The 20,334-nt window shown below is 54.3% G+C and overlaps 1 protein-coding gene across 1 annotated transcript in view; it reads right to left on the minus strand.

Moving 5' to 3' along the window:
• LOC140902933 (uncharacterized) overlaps positions 1-20,334 on the minus strand; it is a 125,194-nt gene that overhangs the window by 27,459 nt on the left and 77,401 nt on the right. Inside the window, exons 55-69 of the mRNA XM_078850397.1 lie at positions 19,233-19,794; positions 17,810-18,405; positions 16,813-17,386; positions 15,725-15,924; positions 15,186-15,327; positions 14,283-14,614; positions 12,402-12,975; positions 10,437-11,035; positions 8,025-8,586; positions 6,602-7,197; positions 5,605-6,178; positions 4,517-4,716; positions 3,978-4,119; positions 3,075-3,406; positions 1,194-1,767 (exon numbers count right to left, since the gene is read on the minus strand). Coding sequence (XP_078706523.1) covers positions 1,194-1,767; positions 3,075-3,406; positions 3,978-4,119; positions 4,517-4,716; positions 5,605-6,178; positions 6,602-7,197; positions 8,025-8,586; positions 10,437-11,035; positions 12,402-12,975; positions 14,283-14,614; positions 15,186-15,327; positions 15,725-15,924; positions 16,813-17,386; positions 17,810-18,405; positions 19,233-19,794 — 6,559 coding nt within the window. The remainder of the gene's footprint in view (positions 1-1,193; positions 1,768-3,074; positions 3,407-3,977; positions 4,120-4,516; positions 4,717-5,604; positions 6,179-6,601; positions 7,198-8,024; positions 8,587-10,436; positions 11,036-12,401; positions 12,976-14,282; positions 14,615-15,185; positions 15,328-15,724; positions 15,925-16,812; positions 17,387-17,809; positions 18,406-19,232; positions 19,795-20,334) is intronic.

Below are 20,334 nucleotides of genomic sequence, written 5' to 3' on the forward strand. Positions count from 1 at the left end.
GAACAACCCCGTTGGGCAAAGGAGTTTGCTAGCTGGGAGAGCAGGGAAATGCTCTCTTTGTATAGAAAATCCAAGAAAATCTGCAAAGTGCACCCAGAGCAGATGAGACCTCACTTGTCAAGGCCTCCTCTGGAGCCCTGCCCACACCAGATGACCTCAGACTCAGCACACGTCCCGCAGAAGTGGAAAGACTCAGGAGATCCTACTGGGTTGGGACCCTGTATTTTCAGGTAGTATTTCGGATGGGTCCATCTTTCCATCGCTTTCTGATCCATCCCTCTCTTCCAGCCACTTCACCCACCAAATCCATCCCGCTTTTCTATTCTTCACTTACATCCCTCTTACACAATGCTGAACACCCCTTCTTTGAAGTGCGGAAGTGAGATTTTCTTTACATTAGATTGTAATAAATCTTTCTCGTTGCCTCCATCTAATTGACGTGTACATCCAGGAGTATCTATATCTGTCTAATCTAGAACCTAATCATGGAATCATAGAATATCAAGCTTGGAAGGAACCTCAGGAGGTCATCTAATCCAACCCCCTGCTCAAAGCAGGACCAATCCCCCAAGTTTTGCCCCCGAAATGGCCCCCTCAAGGATTGAACTCACAGCCCAGGGTTTAGCAGGCCAATGCTCAAACCACTGAGCTATCCCTCCCCCCGGTTTAGCCAGCCGTCCCTCTGGCTCAGCATCCAATCGACCAATCTTTACCTCTAATTGACTTTATCTCCCCGTGCACCTAATCCATTTATCCATCCATTAAATCTCTTTATCTCTCTATCCATCGAACCCACCTATCCGTCTATTACACCCATTTAATCTCTCCATCCATTTTATCCACGTATCCTCCAGTGAATCTATTTAATCACCCAATCCATCTAATCCATCTACCAATCTATTAAACCTGTTTAATCTCCCTATTCATCTAATCCATCCTCCTAACAATATTTGGAGACTCTTCCTTTCTCTCATCTAACCCAATCTATGAAAACCATGTGTCCATCGATTCTCCATCTAGCTAGTCTCTTATAGGGGCTTCTCAAGCCCACATCCCCATGGTGTCTAGTTGTGCAGGATCTAGGCCTGGTGTCTGCCCTGACACTCCGCCCACTGGCCATCTCCTCAAGTAGCACAGTAACTCTAGTCTAATTGCTGCTTTTGTCAATAAAAAAAACAAACCACCGAGCTCACCGCAGCCAGACGGTGTCCTCCAGTCATAGACGGTGATGCCCTGTTTCTTGCAGATGGCTGCATAGGCCTCCAGCGCCTGGCACAGGATGTTCTTGGCTCCCCCGTTCAGACACACGTCGTAGATGCAGCTGTCAAAAATGTCCTGGGGGCTCACTTTGGAGTGACACTCTCTGAAGGGCCCTCCTGGTCTTTTGCTGATCAAACCACAATATTCGTCACCCCCGTAGATCTTCTGCTTGCTCTTATCGCACGTCGGGCATGTCCCTTTGCAATCATCCCAGCAGAAGGGGTCCCGGTCTTTGACTTTCCAGCTCCTGGCCCACTCCACGATGGAAGAGACTCGGGTGCCGTTGGGTGACGTCATGTCATCTCCACGCTTTTGGTTGAAGTTCCCACAAAGGCCGCCCATGGCCCCATAATAGCTGCTGGGGAGGGTGATGATCAGGTGCCAATTCCAGTCATACGACACCTGCAGACCAAAGTCTGTCCGCAGGATAGCACTGAGACCGCTCTGGTAGAGCTTGATTTTACCGTCTTCCAGGGTCACCGGCAAGCTGGTGGTCACGTCATTGATCTAGAGATAGGAAGAAAGAACCAACGGTTATTTCTCTTTTCATCTCACCTCTTCCAAGAGTTCTGCTCCTCTGGGACAAGAAAGATTAGAAAGCCCCAATTAAGCACTTGAGTCCTCAGAGATCAAATGTTCTCTGTCCAGGGGATCTGGCTGTGGAATGAATTCCCAGTGCAGATTAGATAAATCCAGAGTGTGACCTGGACTCCCCTTTAATAAAGCTTCCCGACAAGAACGAAGCATTGATATTCACAGCTTGAAACCCACCCAACTCACCACAAAATCCTACTGCAAGTGGAGATTTTTCTACCCCAAAAAGAGGAGAAAAGCCAGAAGCTCCATGGATTGGAGCAGAGACTTTACTCTGGTCAGTACATGTTATGGAGAAGATGGTTGGCTCCTATGGTGATGGGCGGCAGTACAAAACCAAAGAGCTAGAGAGAGAGAGCGAGAGAGTTGTGGAAGGAAGACAGGAACTGTTTAGCCTGTGCGGCCAGGAGGGATCCCGCGACATGGGGAGACTGGTAGAACAAGAGTTCTGGGGGACCTAGGCTGACTGGGGGATCCTATGTGGTCCATGGAGGCAAGATTGCCCAGGTGAATTGGGAGGGCCCAGGGGCCCGGAGCAGATAATTTTAAATCGGTTCATTTCTCGCTTATTCTGTTCTTCTTCTGGAATGTTGTCATTTTCGATCTTGTTTCTTTTCATGGCCACTTTGAGATCACAAAAAGGGGATTTTCTTTCTGATAATCTGGAAAAATTTCTATTTTAAAATTTCTAAATATCATTTCTTTTTTTAAAAAAAATACCTATTTCAAAACAAAGGACCTGATTCAGCAGAAATTCTTGAAAACGAAACAAACAAAAGTACTGGCCCATTTGTATGAATGGAAGAAAAGAGATGTTGACATTTTCCGAAAGAAAATTGGTCTTCAACCAGCACAGAGAGATAGATAGCTGTGTATGGGGATGGTTGGATAGATCGATGGAGAAAAAGCAGATGTGTATGGTGATAGATTGAGAAACGGATTGATGTGTATGGGCTGGGTGGAGAGAAAGAGAGATCTATATGGGGACAAACAGAGGGACGGATAGATGTGTATCCTGACAGATGGATTGACAGATTTGTCTTGGCCTGGATGGTAAGATGGATGCATATGTATGGGGAAGGATAGACAGAGATATAGACAGATGGGTATGCGGATGGATGGATGGATAGGTAGATGTGTATGGGTATGGATGTACCCATAGGGAGATATTTTTATTCCAAATGCAAGCTCTCCAATCATTTTTGCACTTTTGTACTCACTCTGATTTTCCCAACTTCCTTCTTGTAGATGGAGATGTTGTAGCCATAGACGTAGATGTTGGTCAGGCGCACGTAGGAGACAGCCTGGTTGCCTCCCCTGTTGTCGTTCTTCTCATCGATGATGAAGGGCACCAGGGTGTTGTCGCTCCCGCAGTACTTGGCCAGGGTGTAGGTGCAGGTGCCCTGGAAGTTGAAGTTCAGCCCGTCGAAGGTGTGATAGTGCGGGTCCCCCCAGCCCCAGCAGGTTCCAATGAAGTTGGGAACGCACATCGCACGGCCGTTCTGGACCTTGCACGTCTCCTTGGCCCGACATGTCAGGACTTTGCAGGGATCTGAAAGGAGAGAAATCCCAGCAATCCGTGAGAGTGAGGGCTAGGGGGGCAGGGGAGCTCGGTTCAGCACAGGCCCAGTTACCCACCCAAAGCCATTCGGAAGAGGGGCCAACCAGAGAGGAGTCAACGGGAGATGGTTTCCTGTAAAAGCTCTGCCTGAGTAGGGATTAAGTAAATAGGTCAAGTAAGGACCTCAACCTTTGACCAAAGCGGCAGGCCCAGAGGATACTTTTCTTTACCTCTTGACAGTCAAGTGCCTGGTCCAAAGCCCAGGAGAGAATCACTGACTTGATTTGACATAGCCTGCCTCCCAGCCCATCGGCTCCAACCCAGAGAACCCACCATGTAACCTACCCCCACCCCTCCCAGAGCTGTGAATAGAACCCAGGAGTCCAGGCTCAAAACCCCCCCCTGCTCTAACCACTAGTCCCCACTCGCTTCCTAGATCTAAGGATGGAAACTCTACTCTGCGCCAGCTCCTCAGCTGTCCTGACTCCACTGAGTCTGCTCTAAGGACTCTCTATCTCTACGTTCATCTCTCTTCTTGTTTAACTCTTGCACTCTCTTTCACCTCTGTTGATGCATTGCATGACTCCATCTCTGATCTGACAGGTTTCATCCCTGGTGCAGCTGTGGGCTTCGCAGGTCACCCCTTGGGCAGGAGTGCAGGTGCAGCTTTGCTGGCACTTGTTGGTCAGAACCGTCTCATTAGGCTGTTTGAAAAAAGGGAAAAGAACACAATGTAGCCCGGGGAAAGGTAGTTTTTCAGCGCGGAGATGTTCATTTACAGGGAGGCCATATCTGGGACTAGAACCGAGTGTCTTATCTCCCAGTCCGCAGCCGCTCTACTCCACTTGGCACGACTGCCTTCCCGGAGCTGGGGAGAGAACCGAGGAGTCCTGACTTCCAGCTCCCTGCTCTAACCACTAGACTCCACCGCCCTGCCAGAGACACGGTTCATGGAACCAGGATTGTGCCATTAGTGCCTTTCAACAGAGATTCATGCATTGCCATTGGCAAGCGACAATGGTCTGATCCAACATGGCTGATGAGAGCAGGGCGTGAAGGACGTGACTGGATAGGAGTTAACACCCCAGCAGGGGGCGGTACCTGGTAATATATCCCCTTCTTGAAGCACCCACAGCTCTGCAGAGCCACGCAGCCCTGGCCATCAAAGAGGAAGCCATCGTCACACTGGCAGCCTTCGGCGCAGGTGTCTGGGCACTTCCTGGCGTCGGTGATCCTGGCACAGGTGGTGGTGCAGAGGTCGGCGCACACCTCGTAGTGACTGTTGGCCGGGCAGCGCAGAGCTAAGGCAGAGAAAGAAGCAACTGATGGCTGGAGAGATCTCAGCCCACAACTTAGAGCAGGGGCGGGCAAACTTTTTGGCCTGAGAGCGGCATCGGGTTTTGGAAATTGTATGGAGGGCTGGTTAGGGAAGGGGGGCGTGGCCCGGCCGCCACCCGCTCTCCACGCCCCCCTGCTTCTGGTCCCCTGACAGCCCCCTCCCACCCTGGACTCCTGCCCCATCCAACCACCCCTTCTTCCTGTCCCCAGATCCCCCGTCCCTGACTGACTCCTGCCGCCCCATCCAACCCCCTCTCCTTCATGACTTCCTCCCCCAGAGACCCCTGCACCCATTCAACCCCCCTGTTCCCCGCCTTCTGACCGCCCCGACCCCTATCCACACTGCGACCCCCGACCACCACCTCAAACTCCCCTCCCACTATCCAACCCCCCGGCTCCCTGCCCCCTTACCACGCTGCCTGGCTGCCGGTGCTACTGCCGCACACAGCGCAGCCCGGCTGGAGCCAGCCACACACAGCGCAGCCCAGAGACCGGGTCAGGCCGGGCTCCGCAGCTACGCTGCCCCAGGAGCTCACCGCCCTGCCTCCCAGAGCATGGCGCCGGGCAAGCCTCCCGGGCCAGGAGCTCAGGGGCCGGGCAGGAGGGTCCAGTGGGCCGGGTGTCACCTCAGGCTCAGAGGGACAGACATGAAGGAGAGGAGAATCTGACGGGGACGAGAGGACCAGGTCACCTTTATAAGGGAATATGACCTTGTTGGTTCCCACCCAAAGGAGTCTCTCAAGAAGCCCAGAGGCCTGGAATGAGATACCTAGAATCGCTCTCCCCGCCCCCCAGCGGGAGGGGAGCGAGTGGGATAGGCCCTTCTGCTACACCAGCATCGCGGCACTTACGGCAGAAGGAGGCGCTCCTCCAGGGCTGGATAGGGGCCCCGGCCTCTTGGCAGGCCGTCACGTAGCTGTGGATGCTCTGGCACAGGACCTGGGAGTCCCCGTTGCCCAAGCACACATCATACAGGCAGTTGTTGAAATACACGCTGGGGCTGACCATGCCGTGGCAGGAGGCGAAGGGGCCGTCGGGGGCCGTGAGCAGCCCGCAGTAGTTGCGCTGTTTGAAGAACTCCTTCTTCTTCTCCTTGCAGACCGGGCAGCTGTTCCCGGCGCATCCGTCGTCACAGGCCACCCCCGGGATCAGGACTTTCCAGGCGGAACCAAAGGCTGCCACGTTAGGGGCCGCGCTGCCGTCGGGGAGCAGGAACTCGTCGTCCCGACGCCCGTTGTTGTTCCCGCACAGGCCGCACGTCTGGCCCTGGTAGTTCCCTGGGACGGTGACTCTGGCGTGGTAAACCAGGTCGTAGCTCACGGTGAGGCCGAAGTCAGTTTGCACAAGGACGTTCCCGCCGTGCTGATACGCTCGGAGCTGCCCATCGGCCACGACCACAGGCAGGTTGTGGGACACCCCGTCCACCTGGAAGACACAGAGTATTCCCTGTGAACCGGGGCAGTGGATGTTGTTGGGGTGGGCTATGGGCACAAGATAGGGTCTCAATGACACCTGGGCAAATCTGTTGTGACTCCACTGAACTCAATGAAATTATGGCCATTTCTGATCTCAGATCCCTGGGCTTACTCTGCAATCATCCACTGAGCGTAATATGCTGAGGGCTGGATTATGATCTCACTTGTCCCAGAGAAAATCCAGAGCGATTCTGCTTTCTTCAGTGGGATGCCTCTAGACTGGCACTGGTGCCAGTAAGGTCAGGATCAGAACCTGAATGTCTGACCCCTCCTGCCTGTGCGCTCCTAATGAGTGACCCAGGAGACAAGTGCCCCTTGCATTGCCACATCAGTGGGGCTGCCCCATTGCAGGAACATCTTGAGCAGGACTTACCATGACGAGCCCCTTCCTGTTCTGCAGCAGGGTAAGCGTGAGCCCGTAGACCTCCACGGACACCAGCTTGGTGACAGACACCTTGCCATTGCCCCAGGGCTTGTTCTCCACCTTCACGGAGAAGGATGTCAGGTTCCCGGCGTCAGCGCAGGTCTTGGCCAGGATGTAGGTGCAGGTGCCTTGGAAATCGAAGGCAACTCCATCGAAGGAGAGGTAGTGGGGGTCTCCGGCAGCAGAACACGTTGCAGATCCGACAGGGTGGCATTTCCGGACGCCATCCGCCACCTTGCACTGCTCGTTGGCTCCACAGGAGGCCTCCCGACACTGGACGACCCCGTTGTCTTGGCACCGGCACCGCTCCCGGCAGGAGGCGCTGGAGTAGAACTCCTCTCCCTTCCTGTAGTACCTGCCCTGGTGCACACAGCCGCACTGCGCGACGGGGACGCACCGGTCTCCGCTCAGGAGGAACCCGGCGTCGCAGAAACACCCTTCGGCACAGGGAGCGTCGCAGCCGTCCGGCGCCGAGAGCCCGTGGCAGGTGGCAGGGCAGCCGCTCCCACAGAGCTCGTAGTGGAAGTTACTGGGGCAGGTGGGACCTGTAGGAGAGGGGCAGAGGGAACGTGCAGATGGGGGTGAGAGAAAGAAGAAATGTGCAGGTAAGTGGACAGAAATCTCTCTCTATTCATATCACTTACAGTAGGATTGTTCTGGTGGGGTTGGGAGCCAGGACTCCTGGGTTCTACTCCCAGCTCTGGGAGGGGAGTGGGGCCTAGTGGTTAGAGGCTGGGAGTCAGGTCTCCTGGGTTGTATTCTGGATGTTGAAGGGCGGTCAGGTCTAGCGGGTTAAAGCAGTGTGGACTGGGAGTCAGGACTCTGGGGTTTTCTTTCTGACTCTTGGAGGGGCGTTTGGTCTAGTGGTAAGAGCTGCAGACAAGGGGACGTGTTGCAAGGTGAGTCCCAAATTCTGGAGTGGGCTGCTGTGTAATGTTTAGTGATGGAGGACTGGGAGTCAGGATAACTGGCTTCTGCCACTGGCTTCTCGGGTGACTCTGAGTTACTTGCTTTAGTTCTTTCGGTGTCCGTTTTCCGGCACCCTGACGGGAAGGACGACTAGTGGGTTGGACTAGATGACCTCCTGAGGTCCCTTCCAACCCTGATATTCTATGATTCTATGATTCTAGTGTTGGCAAAGTATTTCCAACCCCTGGGAGACAGGTGCCAGCAAGGAGACAGGATTACATTGCTATAGCACAAAGATAAAGCAAAGCTGAGTAGGTGACCTTTACGGTTGGCAACACTACTGCAAGCTGATAGGTGTGTAAGGCCAGAGACACACGGCTGAGCTCTTCTGAGCCCCCTGCAGAGGGTGCTGCACATGGAGACTAGCCAGTCCTTAAAGCAGATTCTAGTAGGCGACACTCACTGCAGAATGAGGCTGATCTCCACTGCCCCATCCGGATGCCCCTGGCCTGGCAGGCCATCACGTAGGCGCTGATGGCACTGCAGAGAGCATCCCGGAGACCCTTGTACTGGCAGGTGTCAAAGACGCAGTCGTCGAAGAAAGGGGCTGGGTCGATGACTCCGTGGCACTCTCTGAACGGTCCGTCCCCTCTGGTGATGACCCCGCAGTACCGATCTCCCTTGTAGGGTTGTCTCTGAGCCTCACTGCAGACCAGGCACTTCCCGGTGCAGCTGTCTGAGCAGCCCGGGACCTCCCCCACCTTCCAGCTCTCTGCGAACTGGACGGCGTTGGCTGCCCGTCTCCCGTCTCTCATGGTCAGGTCGTCACTGGCAGTTTGGTTGTTGTCACCGCACAGGCCGCAGAGGGCGTTGGCGTAGGTGTTGGGCACAGTGACCCGGACCAGGCTCCCGTCGAAGGTCACCCTCAGCGCGAAGGCGGTCTTGATGAGGACTTGGGCTCCGCTGACGTAAGCCTGTAGCTTCTCCTCATGGTAGAAAGGCAGGGCCACAAAGACTCCGTCCACCTGGAACAGACGCGGCAGGGCCAGGGGTTAATTTTGAATGAATACTGCAGGCAGAAGGTGGGGACCCAGGACTCCTGGGTTTTATTCCTGGCTCAGGGAGGGGGGGCGAAGGGAAGGGAAGAAATGGGGTGGGGCCTAGTAGCTTTGAGCAGGGGAGGCTGGGAGCCAGGACTCCTGAGTTCTATCCCCCGTTCCGGGAAAGGAGTGAGATCTGGTGGGTTACAGCAGAGGGGGATGGGAATCAGGATTCCTGGCTCCTATCCTCAACTCTGGGAGGGCAGTGGTTGGAGCGCGGCGGCTGGGAGCTAGGACTCTTGGGTTCTAACCCCAGCTCTGGTCAGGGAGTGGGGTCTAGCGATGAGAGCAGCTTTGCAGGACAGGTTCACAAAGAGCCTGTCTATCTGGAACACACGTCTTGGGGATGGTCTGAATTCCCAGTTACACGAAGGCCTGCTCTACACTAGTAAATTAGGGCAGTATCACTATCGCTCCGGGGTGTGAAAACTCCACACCCCTGACCCACGCAGTTAAACTGACCTGACCCCTGGTGTAGACGTTGCCAGGTCAACGGGAGAATTCTCCTGTCAACCTAGCGAGTGCCTCTTGTGAAGGTGTCTTACCTACACCAATGGGAGAACTCCTGCCATTGGCATTGGCAGCCTCTTCACTGAAGCGCCGCAGCTACGGCAAGTCCATTGTGCCACATTAGCAGTTTATTTGGAAACAGCCCTAAGACTCTCTCACACCCCTTGGGCAGTGTAAATGCGGTTGACTCCCAACTTTCTGCTGTCAGATACCTGGAAAGGGCCTTCGCGCAACAGAAGTCAGGATCAAGTACTTTAGTGGAGGAAGCTTTTAGGGTGTTGACTCCCCTGGAGTCAATGGGGCCAGATCCCCAGCTGGTGGGAATGGGGCATAGCTCCTGTGGAGGGAATGGGACCCGATCCCCAGCTAAATGAGTGAGTCAGTTGAATGCACATCAGTTACAGTGGCAAAACGGCCCTGATGCAGAGGAGAAAATCCTGCCCTATATATTCACAAAGAGGCACTCAGTTCCTTCCCACACACCCACCACCAGCTCAGTGTGCAACGGACGCAGGTCTCATTTCTGAAACGGGGAGAGAAATAATGGGTAATGTATCATCAACAGCAAGAGTTCCTGCTCCCAGCTCCCCGAGAAGTCATAGAATCACAGAATATCAGGGGTGGAAGGGACCTCAGGAGGTCATCTAGTCCGAGCCCCTGCTCAAAGCAGGACCAATCCCCAACTAAATCATCCCAGCCAGGGCTTTGTCAAGCCTGACCTTAAAATCTTCGAAGGAAGGAGATTCCACCACCTCCCGAGGTAACGCATTCCAGTGTTTCACAACACTCCTAGTGAAAAAGTTTTTCCTAATAGCCAACCTAAACCTCCCTCACTGCAACTTGAGACCATTACTCCTCGTTCTGTCATCTGCTACCACTGAGAACAGTCTAGATCCATCCTCTTTGGAACCCCCTTTCAGGTACTTGAAAGCAGCTATCAAATCCCCCCTCATTCTTCTCTTCCGCAGACTAAACAATCCCAGTTCCCTCAGCCTCTCCTCATAAGTCATGTGTTCCAGTCCCCTAATCATTTTTCCTGCCCTCCGCTGGACGTTTTCCAATTTTTCCACATCCTTCTTCTAGTGTGGGGCCCAAAACTGGACACTAGTACTCCAGATGAGGCCTCACCAATATCGAATAGAGGGGAACGATCACATCCCTCTATCTGCTGGCAATGCCCCTACTTATACATCCCAAAATGCCATTGGCCTTCTTGGCAACAAGGGCACACTGTTGACTGTAGTCCTGTGGCTCTCCGTCCCTACCTTGATCTTGCGGGGATATTGCTGGCTGACAGTGATGTTTCTACCGTAGACCTCCAAGGTCACCACTTTGGTGTAGGACACGGCCTTGCTGCCGCGGTTGTTATTCTCCACCTTGATGTTGAATGGCGTGAGCGTGGGGTCCTCGGAGCAGACCCCAGCCAGAAGGTAGATGCAGGTGCCCATGAAATCATACTTTTTCCCGTCGAAGGTGGTGTAGTGAGGGTCTCCGGAGGCCGTGCAGGTGGAGTAGCTGATTGGGGAGCAGCCACGGACCCCGTTGATCACGGCGCATCTCTCGCTGGCCTTGCAGCCGGTCTCCTGGCAAAGCACCATGCCCAAGCTGGGATCACATCTGCACCGAGAGAGGCAGTTCTCATCGGCCCAGAACTCCTCGTTGGGTTTGTAGTAGCGGCCATTGTAGTCACAGCCACAGCTCTCCACGGGGACACAGTGGCCGGCACTCAGGACGTAACCGTTGTCACACTGGCAGGTCTCCACGCAGGGCTCCAGGCAGGAGGAGTTGGCGGTTTGGTCGGAGCAGCTGGCCGGGCAGGCGTTCCCGCAGGCCTCGTAGTGGCTGTTCTCAGGGCAGGGCAGGACTGGGAGGGGGTCAGAGAGGGGGAGATTTAACATCACAGGAAATGAACTAAAAACACCTGCTTACATGCAGCAAGAGCTAGAGAGAAATTCTAATGTGCAATCGGCATGCTCTATTTCACAGGCCCGATGTACAAGCAGCCACACTAAGGCCACCTCTGGAGTACAGCACAGGGAACAACCCCGTTGGGCAAAGGAGTTTGCTAGCTGGGAGAGCAGGGAAATGCTCTCTTTGTATAGAAAATCCAAGAAAATCTGCAAAGTGCACCCAGAGCAGATGAGACCTCACTTGTCAAGGCCTCCTCTGGAGCCCTGCCCACACCAGATGACCTCAGACTCAGCACACGTCCCGCAGAAGTGGAAAGACTCAGGAGATCCTACTGGGTTGGGACCCTGTATTTTCAGGTAGTATTTCGGATGGGTCCATCTTTCCATCGCTTTCTGATCCATCCCTCTCTTCCAGCCACTTCACCCACCAAATCCATCCCGCTTTTCTATTCTTCACTTACATCCCTCTTACACAATGCTGAACACCCCTTCTTTGAAGTGCGGAAGTGAGATTTTCTTTACATTAGATTGTAATAAATCTTTCTCGTTGCCTCCATCTAATTGACGTGTACATCCAGGAGTATCTATATCTGTCTAATCTAGAACCTAATCATGGAATCATAGAATATCAAGCTTGGAAGGAACCTCAGGAGGTCATCTAATCCAACCCCCTGCTCAAAGCAGGACCAATCCCCCAAGTTTTGCCCCCGAAATGGCCCCCTCAAGGATTGAACTCACAGCCCAGGGTTTAGCAGGCCAATGCTCAAACCACTGAGCTATCCCTCCCCCCGGTTTAGCCAGCCGTCCCTCTGGCTCAGCATCCAATCGACCAATCTTTACCTCTAATTGACTTTATCTCCCCGTGCACCTAATCCATTTATCCATCCATTAAATCTCTTTATCTCTCTATCCATCGAACCCACCTATCCGTCTATTACACCCATTTAATCTCTCCATCCATTTTATCCACGTATCCTCCAGTGAATCTATTTAATCACCCAATCCATCTAATCCATCTACCAATCTATTAAACCTGTTTAATCTCCCTATTCATCTAATCCATCCTCCTAACAATATTTGGAGACTCTTCCTTTCTCTCATCTAACCCAATCTATGAAAACCATGTGTCCATCGATTCTCCATCTAGCTAGTCTCTTATAGGGGCTTCTCAAGCCCACATCCCCATGGTGTCTAGTTGTGCAGGATCTAGGCCTGGTGTCTGCCCTGACACTCCGCCCACTGGCCATCTCCTCAAGTAGCACAGTAACTCTAGTCTAATTGCTGCTTTTGTCAATAAAAAAAACAAACCACCGAGCTCACCGCAGCCAGACGGTGTCCTCCAGTCATAGACGGTGATGCCCTGTTTCTTGCAGATGGCTGCATAGGCCTCCAGCGCCTGGCACAGGATGTTCTTGGCTCCCCCGTTCAGACACACGTCGTAGATGCAGCTGTCAAAAATGTCCTGGGGGCTCACTTTGGAGTGACACTCTCTGAAGGGCCCTCCTGGTCTTTTGCTGATCAAACCACAATATTCGTCACCCCCGTAGATCTTCTGCTTGCTCTTATCGCACGTCGGGCATGTCCCTTTGCAATCATCCCAGCAGAAGGGGTCCCGGTCTTTGACTTTCCAGCTCCTGGCCCACTCCACGATGGAAGAGACTCGGGTGCCGTTGGGTGACGTCATGTCATCTCCACGCTTTTGGTTGAAGTTCCCACAAAGGCCGCCCATGGCCCCATAATAGCTGCTGGGGAGGGTGATGATCAGGTGCCAATTCCAGTCATACGACACCTGCAGACCAAAGTCTGTCCGCAGGATAGCACTGAGACCGCTCTGGTAGAGCTTGATTTTACCGTCTTCCAGGGTCACCGGCAAGCTGGTGGTCACGTCATTGATCTAGAGATAGGAAGAAAGAACCAACGGTTATTTCTCTTTTCATCTCACCTCTTCCAAGAGTTCTGCTCCTCTGGGACAAGAAAGATTAGAAAGCCCCAATTAAGCACTTGAGTCCTCAGAGATCAAATGTTCTCTGTCCAGGGGATCTGGCTGTGGAATGAATTCCCAGTGCAGATTAGATAAATCCAGAGTGTGACCTGGACTCCCCTTTAATAAAGCTTCCCGACAAGAACGAAGCATTGATATTCACAGCTTGAAACCCACCCAACTCACCACAAAATCCTACTGCAAGTGGAGATTTTTCTACCCCAAAAAGAGGAGAAAAGCCAGAAGCTCCATGGATTGGAGCAGAGACTTTACTCTGGTCAGTACATGTTATGGAGAAGATGGTTGGCTCCTATGGTGATGGGCGGCAGTACAAAACCAAAGAGCTAGAGAGAGAGAGCGAGAGAGTTGTGGAAGGAAGACAGGAACTGTTTAGCCTGTGCGGCCTGGAGGGATCCCGCGACATGGGGAGACTGGTAGAACAAGAGTTCTGGGGGACCTAGGCTGACTGGGGGATCCTATGTGGTCCATGGAGGCAAGATTGCCCAGGTGAATTGGGAGGGCCCAGGGGCCCGGAGCAGATAATTTTAAATCGGTTCATTTCTCGCTTATTCTGTTCTTCTTCTGGAATGTTGTCATTTTCGATCTTGTTTCTTTTCATGGCCACTTTGAGATCACAAAAAGGGGATTTTCTTTCTGATAATCTGGAAAAATTTCTATTTTAAAATTTCTAAATATCATTTCTTTTTTTAAAAAAAATACCTATTTCAAAACAAAGGACCTGATTCAGCAGAAATTCTTGAAAACGAAACAAACAAAAGTACTGGCCCATTTGTATGAATGGAAGAAAAGAGATGTTGACATTTTCCGAAAGAAAATTGGTCTTCAACCAGCACAGAGAGATAGATAGCTGTGTATGGGGATGGTTGGATAGATCGATGGAGAAAAAGCAGATGTGTATGGTGATAGATTGAGAAACGGATTGATGTGTATGGGCTGGGTGGAGAGAAAGAGAGATCTATATGGGGACAAACAGAGGGACGGATAGATGTGTATCCTGACAGATGGATTGACAGATTTGTCTTGGCCTGGATGGTAAGATGGATGCATATGTATGGGGAAGGATAGACAGAGATATAGACAGATGGGTATGCGGATGGATGGATGGATAGGTAGATGTGTATGGGTATGGATGTACCCATAGGGAGATATTTTTATTCCAAATGCAAGCTCTCCAATCATTTTTGCACTTTTGTACTCACTCTGATTTTCCCAACTTCCTTCTTGTAGATGGAGATGTTGTAGCCATAGACGTAGATGTTGGTCAGGCGCACGTAGGAGACAGCCTGGTTGCCTCCCCTGTTGTCGTTCTTCTCATCGATGATGAAGGGCACCAGGGTGTTGTCGCTCCCGCAGTACTTGGCCAGGGTGTAGGTGCAGGTGCCCTGGAAGTTGAAGTTCAGCCCGTCGAAGGTGTGATAGTGCGGGTCCCCCCAGCCCCAGCAGGTTCCAATGAAGTTGGGAACGCACATCGCACGGCCGTTCTGGACCTTGCACGTCTCCTTGGCCCGACATGTCAGGACTTTGCAGGGATCTGAAAGGAGAGAAATCCCAGCAATCCATGAGAGTGAGGGCTAGGGGGGCAGGGGAGCTCGGTTCAGCACAGGCCCAGTTACCCACCCAAAGCCATTCGGAAGAGGGGCCAACCAGAGAGGAGTCAACGGGAGATGGTTTCCTGTAAAAGCTCTGCCTGAGTAGGGATTAAGTAAATAGGTCAAGTAAGGACCTCAACCTTTGACCAAAGCGGCAGGCCCAGAGGATACTTTTCTTTACCTCTTGACAGTCAAGTGCCTGGTCCAAAGCCCAGGAGAGAATCACTGACTTGATTTGACATAGCCTGCCTCCCAGCCCATCGGCTCCAACCCAGAGAACCCACCATGTAACCTACCCCCACCCCTCCCAGAGCTGTGAATAGAACCCAGGAGTCCAGGCTCAAAACCCCCCCCTGCTCTAACCACTAGTCCCCACTCGCTTCCTAGATCTAAGGATGGAAACTCTACTCTGCGCCAGCTCCTCAGCTGTCCTGACTCCACTGAGTCTGCTCTAAGGACTCTCTATCTCTACGTTCATCTCTCTTCTTGTTTAACTCTTGCACTCTCTTTCACCTCTGTTGATGCATTGCATGACTCCATCTCTGATCTGACAGGTTTCATCCCTGGTGCAGCTGTGGGCTTCGCAGGTCACCCCTTGGGCAGGAGTGCAGGTGCAGCTTTGCTGGCACTTGTTGGTCAGAACCGTCTCATTAGGCTGTTTGAAAAAAGGGAAAAGAACACAATGTAGCCCGGGGAAAGGTAGTTTTTCAGCGCGGAGATGTTCATTTACAGGGAGGCCATATCTGGGACTAGAACCGAGTGTCTTATCTCCCAGTCCGCAGCCGCTCTACTCCACTTGGCACGACTGCCTTCCCGGAGCTGGGGAGAGAACCGAGGAGTCCTGACTTCCAGCTCCCTGCTCTAACCACTAGACTCCACCGCCCTGCCAGAGACACGGTTCATGGAACCAGGATTGTGCCATTAGTGCCTTTCAACAGAGATTCATGCATTGCCATTGGCAAGCGACAATGGTCTGATCCAACATGGCTGATGAGAGCAGGGCGTGAAGGACGTGACTGGATAGGAGTTAACACCCCAGCAGGGGGCGGTACCTGGTAATATATCCCCTTCTTGAAGCACCCACAGCTCTGCAGAGCCACGCAGCCCTGGCCATCAAAGAGGAAGCCATCGTCACACTGGCAGCCTTCGGCGCAGGTGTCTGGGCACTTCCTGGCGTCGGTGATCCTGGCACAGGTGGTGGTGCAGAGGTCGGCGCACACCTCGTAGTGACTGTTGGCCGGGCAGCGCAGAGCTAAGGCAGAGAAAGAAGCAACTGATGGCTGGAGAGATCTCAGCCCACAACTTAGAGCAGGGGCGGGCAAACTTTTTGGCCTGAGAGCGGCATCGGATTTTGGAAATTGTATGGAGGGCTGGTTAGGGAAGGGGGGCGTGGCCCGGCCGCCACCCGCTCTCCACGCCCCCCTGCTTCTGGTCCCCTGACAGCCCCCTCCCACCCTGGACTCCTGCCCCATCCAACCACCCCTTCTTCCTGTCCCCAGATCCCCCGTCTCTGACTGACTCCTGCCGCCCCATCCAACCCCCTCTCCTTCATGACTTCCTCCCCCAGAGACCCCTGCACCCATTCAACCCCCCTGTTCCCCGCCTTCTGACCGCCCCGACCCCTATCCACACTGCGACCCCCGACCACCACCTCAAACTCCCCTCCCACTATCCAACCCCCCGGCTCCCTGCCCCCTTACCACGCTGCCTGGCTGCCGGTGCTACTGCCGCACACAGCGCAGCCCGGCTGGAGCCAGCCACACACAGCGCAGCCCAGAGACCGGGTCAGGCCGGGCTCCGCAGCTACGCTGCCCCAGGAGCTCACCGCCCTGCCTCCCAGAGCATGGCGCCGGGCAAGCCTCCCGGGCCAGGAGCTCAGGGGCCGGGCAGGAGGGTCCAGTGGGCCGGGTGTCACCTCAGGCTCAGAGGGACAGACATGAAGGAGAGGAGAATCTGACGGGGACGAGAGGACCAGGTCACCTTTATAAGGGAATATGACCTTGTTGGTTCCCACCCAAAGGAGTCTCTCAAGAAGCCCAGAGGCCTGGAATGAGATACCTAGAATCGCTCTCCCCGCCCCCCAGCGGGAGGGGAGCGAGTGGGATAGGCCCTTCTGCTACACCAGCATCGCGGCACTTACGGCAGAAGGAGGCGCTCCTCCAGGGCTGGATAGGGGCCCCGGCCTCTTGGCAGGCCGTCACGTAGCTGTGGATGCTCTGGCACAGGACCTGGGAGTCCCCGTTGCCCAAGCACACATCATACAGGCAGTTGTTGAAATACACGCTGGGGCTGACCATGCCGTGGCAGGAGGCGAAGGGGCCGTCGGGGGCCGTGAGCAGCCCGCAGTAGTTGCGCTGTTTGAAGAACTCCTTCTTCTTCTCCTTGCAGACCGGGCAGCTGTTCCCGGCGCATCCGTCGTCACAGGCCACCCCCGGGATCAGGACTTTCCAGGCGGAACCAAAGGCTGCCACGTTAGGGGCCGCGCTGCCGTCGGGGAGCAGGAACTCGTCGTCCCGACGCCCGTTGTTGTTCCCGCACAGGCCGCACGTCTGGCCCTGGTAGTTCCCTGGGACGGTGACTCTGGCGTGGTAAACCAGGTCGTAGCTCACGGTGAGGCCGAAGTCAGTTTGCACAAGGACGTTCCCGCCGTGCTGATACGCTCGGAGCTGCCCATCGGCCACGACCACAGGCAGGTTGTGGGACACCCCGTCCACCTGGAAGACACAGAGTATTCCCTGTGAACCGGGGCAGTGGATGTTGTTGGGGTGGGCTATGGGCACAAGATAGGGTCTCAATGACACCTGGGCAAATCTGTTGTGACTCCACTGAACTCAATGAAATTATGGCCATTTCTGATCTCAGATCCCTGGGCTTACTCTGCAATCATCCACTGAGCGTAATATGCTGAGGGCTGGATTATGATCTCACTTGTCCCAGAGAAAATCCAGAGCGATTCTGCTTTCTTCAGTGGGATGCCTCTAGACTGGCACTGGTGCCAGTAAGGTCAGGATCAGAACCTGAATGTCTGACCCCTCCTGCCTGTGCGCTCCTAATGAGTGACCCAGGAGACAAGTGCCCCTTGCATTGCCACATCAGTGGGGCTGCCCCATTGCAGGAACATCTTGAGCAGGACTTACCATGACGAGCCCCTTCCTGTTCTGCAGCAGGGTAAGCGTGAGCCCGTAGACCTCCACGGACACCAGCTTGGTGACAGACACCTTGCCATTGCCCCAGGGCTTGTTCTCCACCTTCACGGAGAAGGATGTCAGGTTCCCGGCGTCAGCGCAGGTCTTGGCCAGGATGTAGGTGCAGGTGCCTTGGAAATCGAAGGCAACTCCATCGAAGGAGAGGTAGTGGGGGTCTCCGGCAGCAGAACACGTTGCAGATCCGACAGGGTGGCATTTCCGGACGCCATCCGCCACCTTGCACTGCTCGTTGGCTCCACAGGAGGCCTCCCGACACTGGACGACCCCGTTGTCTTGGCACCGGCACCGCTCCCGGCAGGAGGCGCTGGAGTAGAACTCCTCTCCCTTCCTGTAGTACCTGCCCTGGTGCACACAGCCGCACTGCGCGACGGGGACGCACCGGTCTCCGCTCAGGAGGAACCCGGCGTCGCAGAAACACCCTTCGGCACAGGGAGCGTCGCAGCCGTCCGGCGCCGAGAGCCCGTGGCAGGTGGCAGGGCAGCCGCTCCCACAGAGCTCGTAGTGGAAGTTACTGGGGCAGGTGGGACCTGTAGGAGAGGGGCAGAGGGAACGTGCAGATGGGGGTGAGAGAAAGAAGAAATGTGCAGGTAAGTGGACAGAAATCTCTCTCTATTCATATCACTTACAGTAGGATTGTTCTGGTGGGGTTGGGAGCCAGGACTCCTGGGTTCTACTCCCAGCTCTGGGAGGGGAGTGGGGCCTAGTGGTTAGAGGCTGGGAGTCAGGTCTCCTGGGTTGTATTCTGGATGTTGAAGGGCGGTCAGGTCTAGCGGGTTAAAGCAGTGTGGACTGGGAGTCAGGACTCTGGGGTTTTCTTTCTGACTCTTGGAGGGGCGTTTGGTCTAGTGGTAAGAGCTGCAGACAAGGGGACGTGTTGCAAGGTGAGTCCCAAATTCTGGAGTGGGCTGCTGTGTAATGTTTAGTGATGGAGGACTGGGAGTCAGGATAACTGGCTTCTGCCACTGGCTTCTCGGGTGACTCTGAGTTACTTGCTTTAGTTCTTTCGGTGTCCGTTTTCCTGCACCCTGACGGGAAGGACGACTAGTGGGTTGGACTAGATGACCTCCTGAGGTCCCTTCCAACCCTGATATTCTATGATTCTATGATTCTAGTGTTGGCAAAGTATTTCCAACCCCTGGGAGACAGGTGCCAGCAAGGAGACAGGATTACATTGCTATAGCACAAAGATAAAGCAAAGCTGAGTAGGTGACCTTTACGGTTGGCAACACTACTGCAAGCTGATAGGTGTGTAAGGCCAGAGACACACGGCTGAGCTCTTCTGAGCCCCCTGCAGAGGGTGCTGCACATGGAGACTAGCCAGTCCTTAAAGCAGATTCTAGTAGGCGACACTCACTGCAGAATGAGGCTGATCTCCACTGCCCCATCCGGATGCCCCTGGCCTGGCAGGCCATCACGTAGGCGCTGATGGCACTGCAGAGAGCATCCCGGAGACCCTTGTACTGGCAGGTGTCAAAGACGCAGTCGTCGAAGAAAGGGGCTGGGTCGATGACTCCGTGGCACTCTCTGAACGGTCCGTCCCCTCTGGTGATGACCCCGCAGTACCGATCTCCCTTGTAGGGTTGTCTCTGAGCCTCACTGCAGACCAGGCACTTCCCGGTGCAGCTGTCTGAGCAGCCCGGGACCTCCCCCACCTTCCAGCTCTCTGCGAACTGGACGGCGTTGGCTGCCCGTCTCCCGTCTCTCATGGTCAGGTCGTCATTGGCAGTTTGGTTGTTGTCACCGCACAGGCCGCAGAGGGCGTTGGCGTAGGTGTTGGGCACAGTGACCCGGACCAGGCTCCCGTCGAAGGTCACCCTCAGCGCGAAGGCGGTCTTGATGAGGACTTGGGCTCCGCTGACGTAAGCCTGTAGCTTCTCCTCATGGTAGAAAGGCAGGGCCACAAAGACTCCGTCCACCTGGAACAGACGCGGCAGGGCCAGGGGTTAATTTTGAATGAATACTGCAGGCAGAAGGTGGGGACCCAGGACTCCTGGGTTTTATTCCTGGCTCAGGGAGGGGGGGCGAAGGGAAGGGAAGAAATGGGGTGGGGCCTAGTAGCTTTGAGCAGGGGAGGCTGGGAGCCAGGACTCCTGAGTTCTATCCCCCGTTCCGGGAAAGGAGTGAGATCTGGTGGGTTACAGCAGAGGGGGATGGGAATCAGGATTCCTGGCTCCTATCCTCAACTCTGGGAGGGCAGTGGTTGGAGCGCGGCGGCTGGGAGCTAGGACTCTTGGGTTCTAACCCCAGCTCTGGTCAGGGAGTGGGGTCTAGCGATGAGAGCAGCTTTGCAGGACAGGTTCACAAAGAGCCTGTCTATCTGGAACACACGTCTTGGGGATGGTCTGAATTCCCAGTTACACGAAGGCCTGCTCTACACTAGTAAATTAGGGCAGTATCACTATCGCTCCGGGGTGTGAAAACTCCACACCCCTGACCCACGCAGTTAAACTGACCTG

The sequence above is a fragment of the Lepidochelys kempii genome, chromosome 24 (genome assembly GCF_965140285.1).
Source record: "Lepidochelys kempii isolate rLepKem1 chromosome 24, rLepKem1.hap1, whole genome shotgun sequence".
In the NCBI taxonomy this organism is placed as follows: Eukaryota; Metazoa; Chordata; order Testudines; family Cheloniidae; genus Lepidochelys; species Lepidochelys kempii.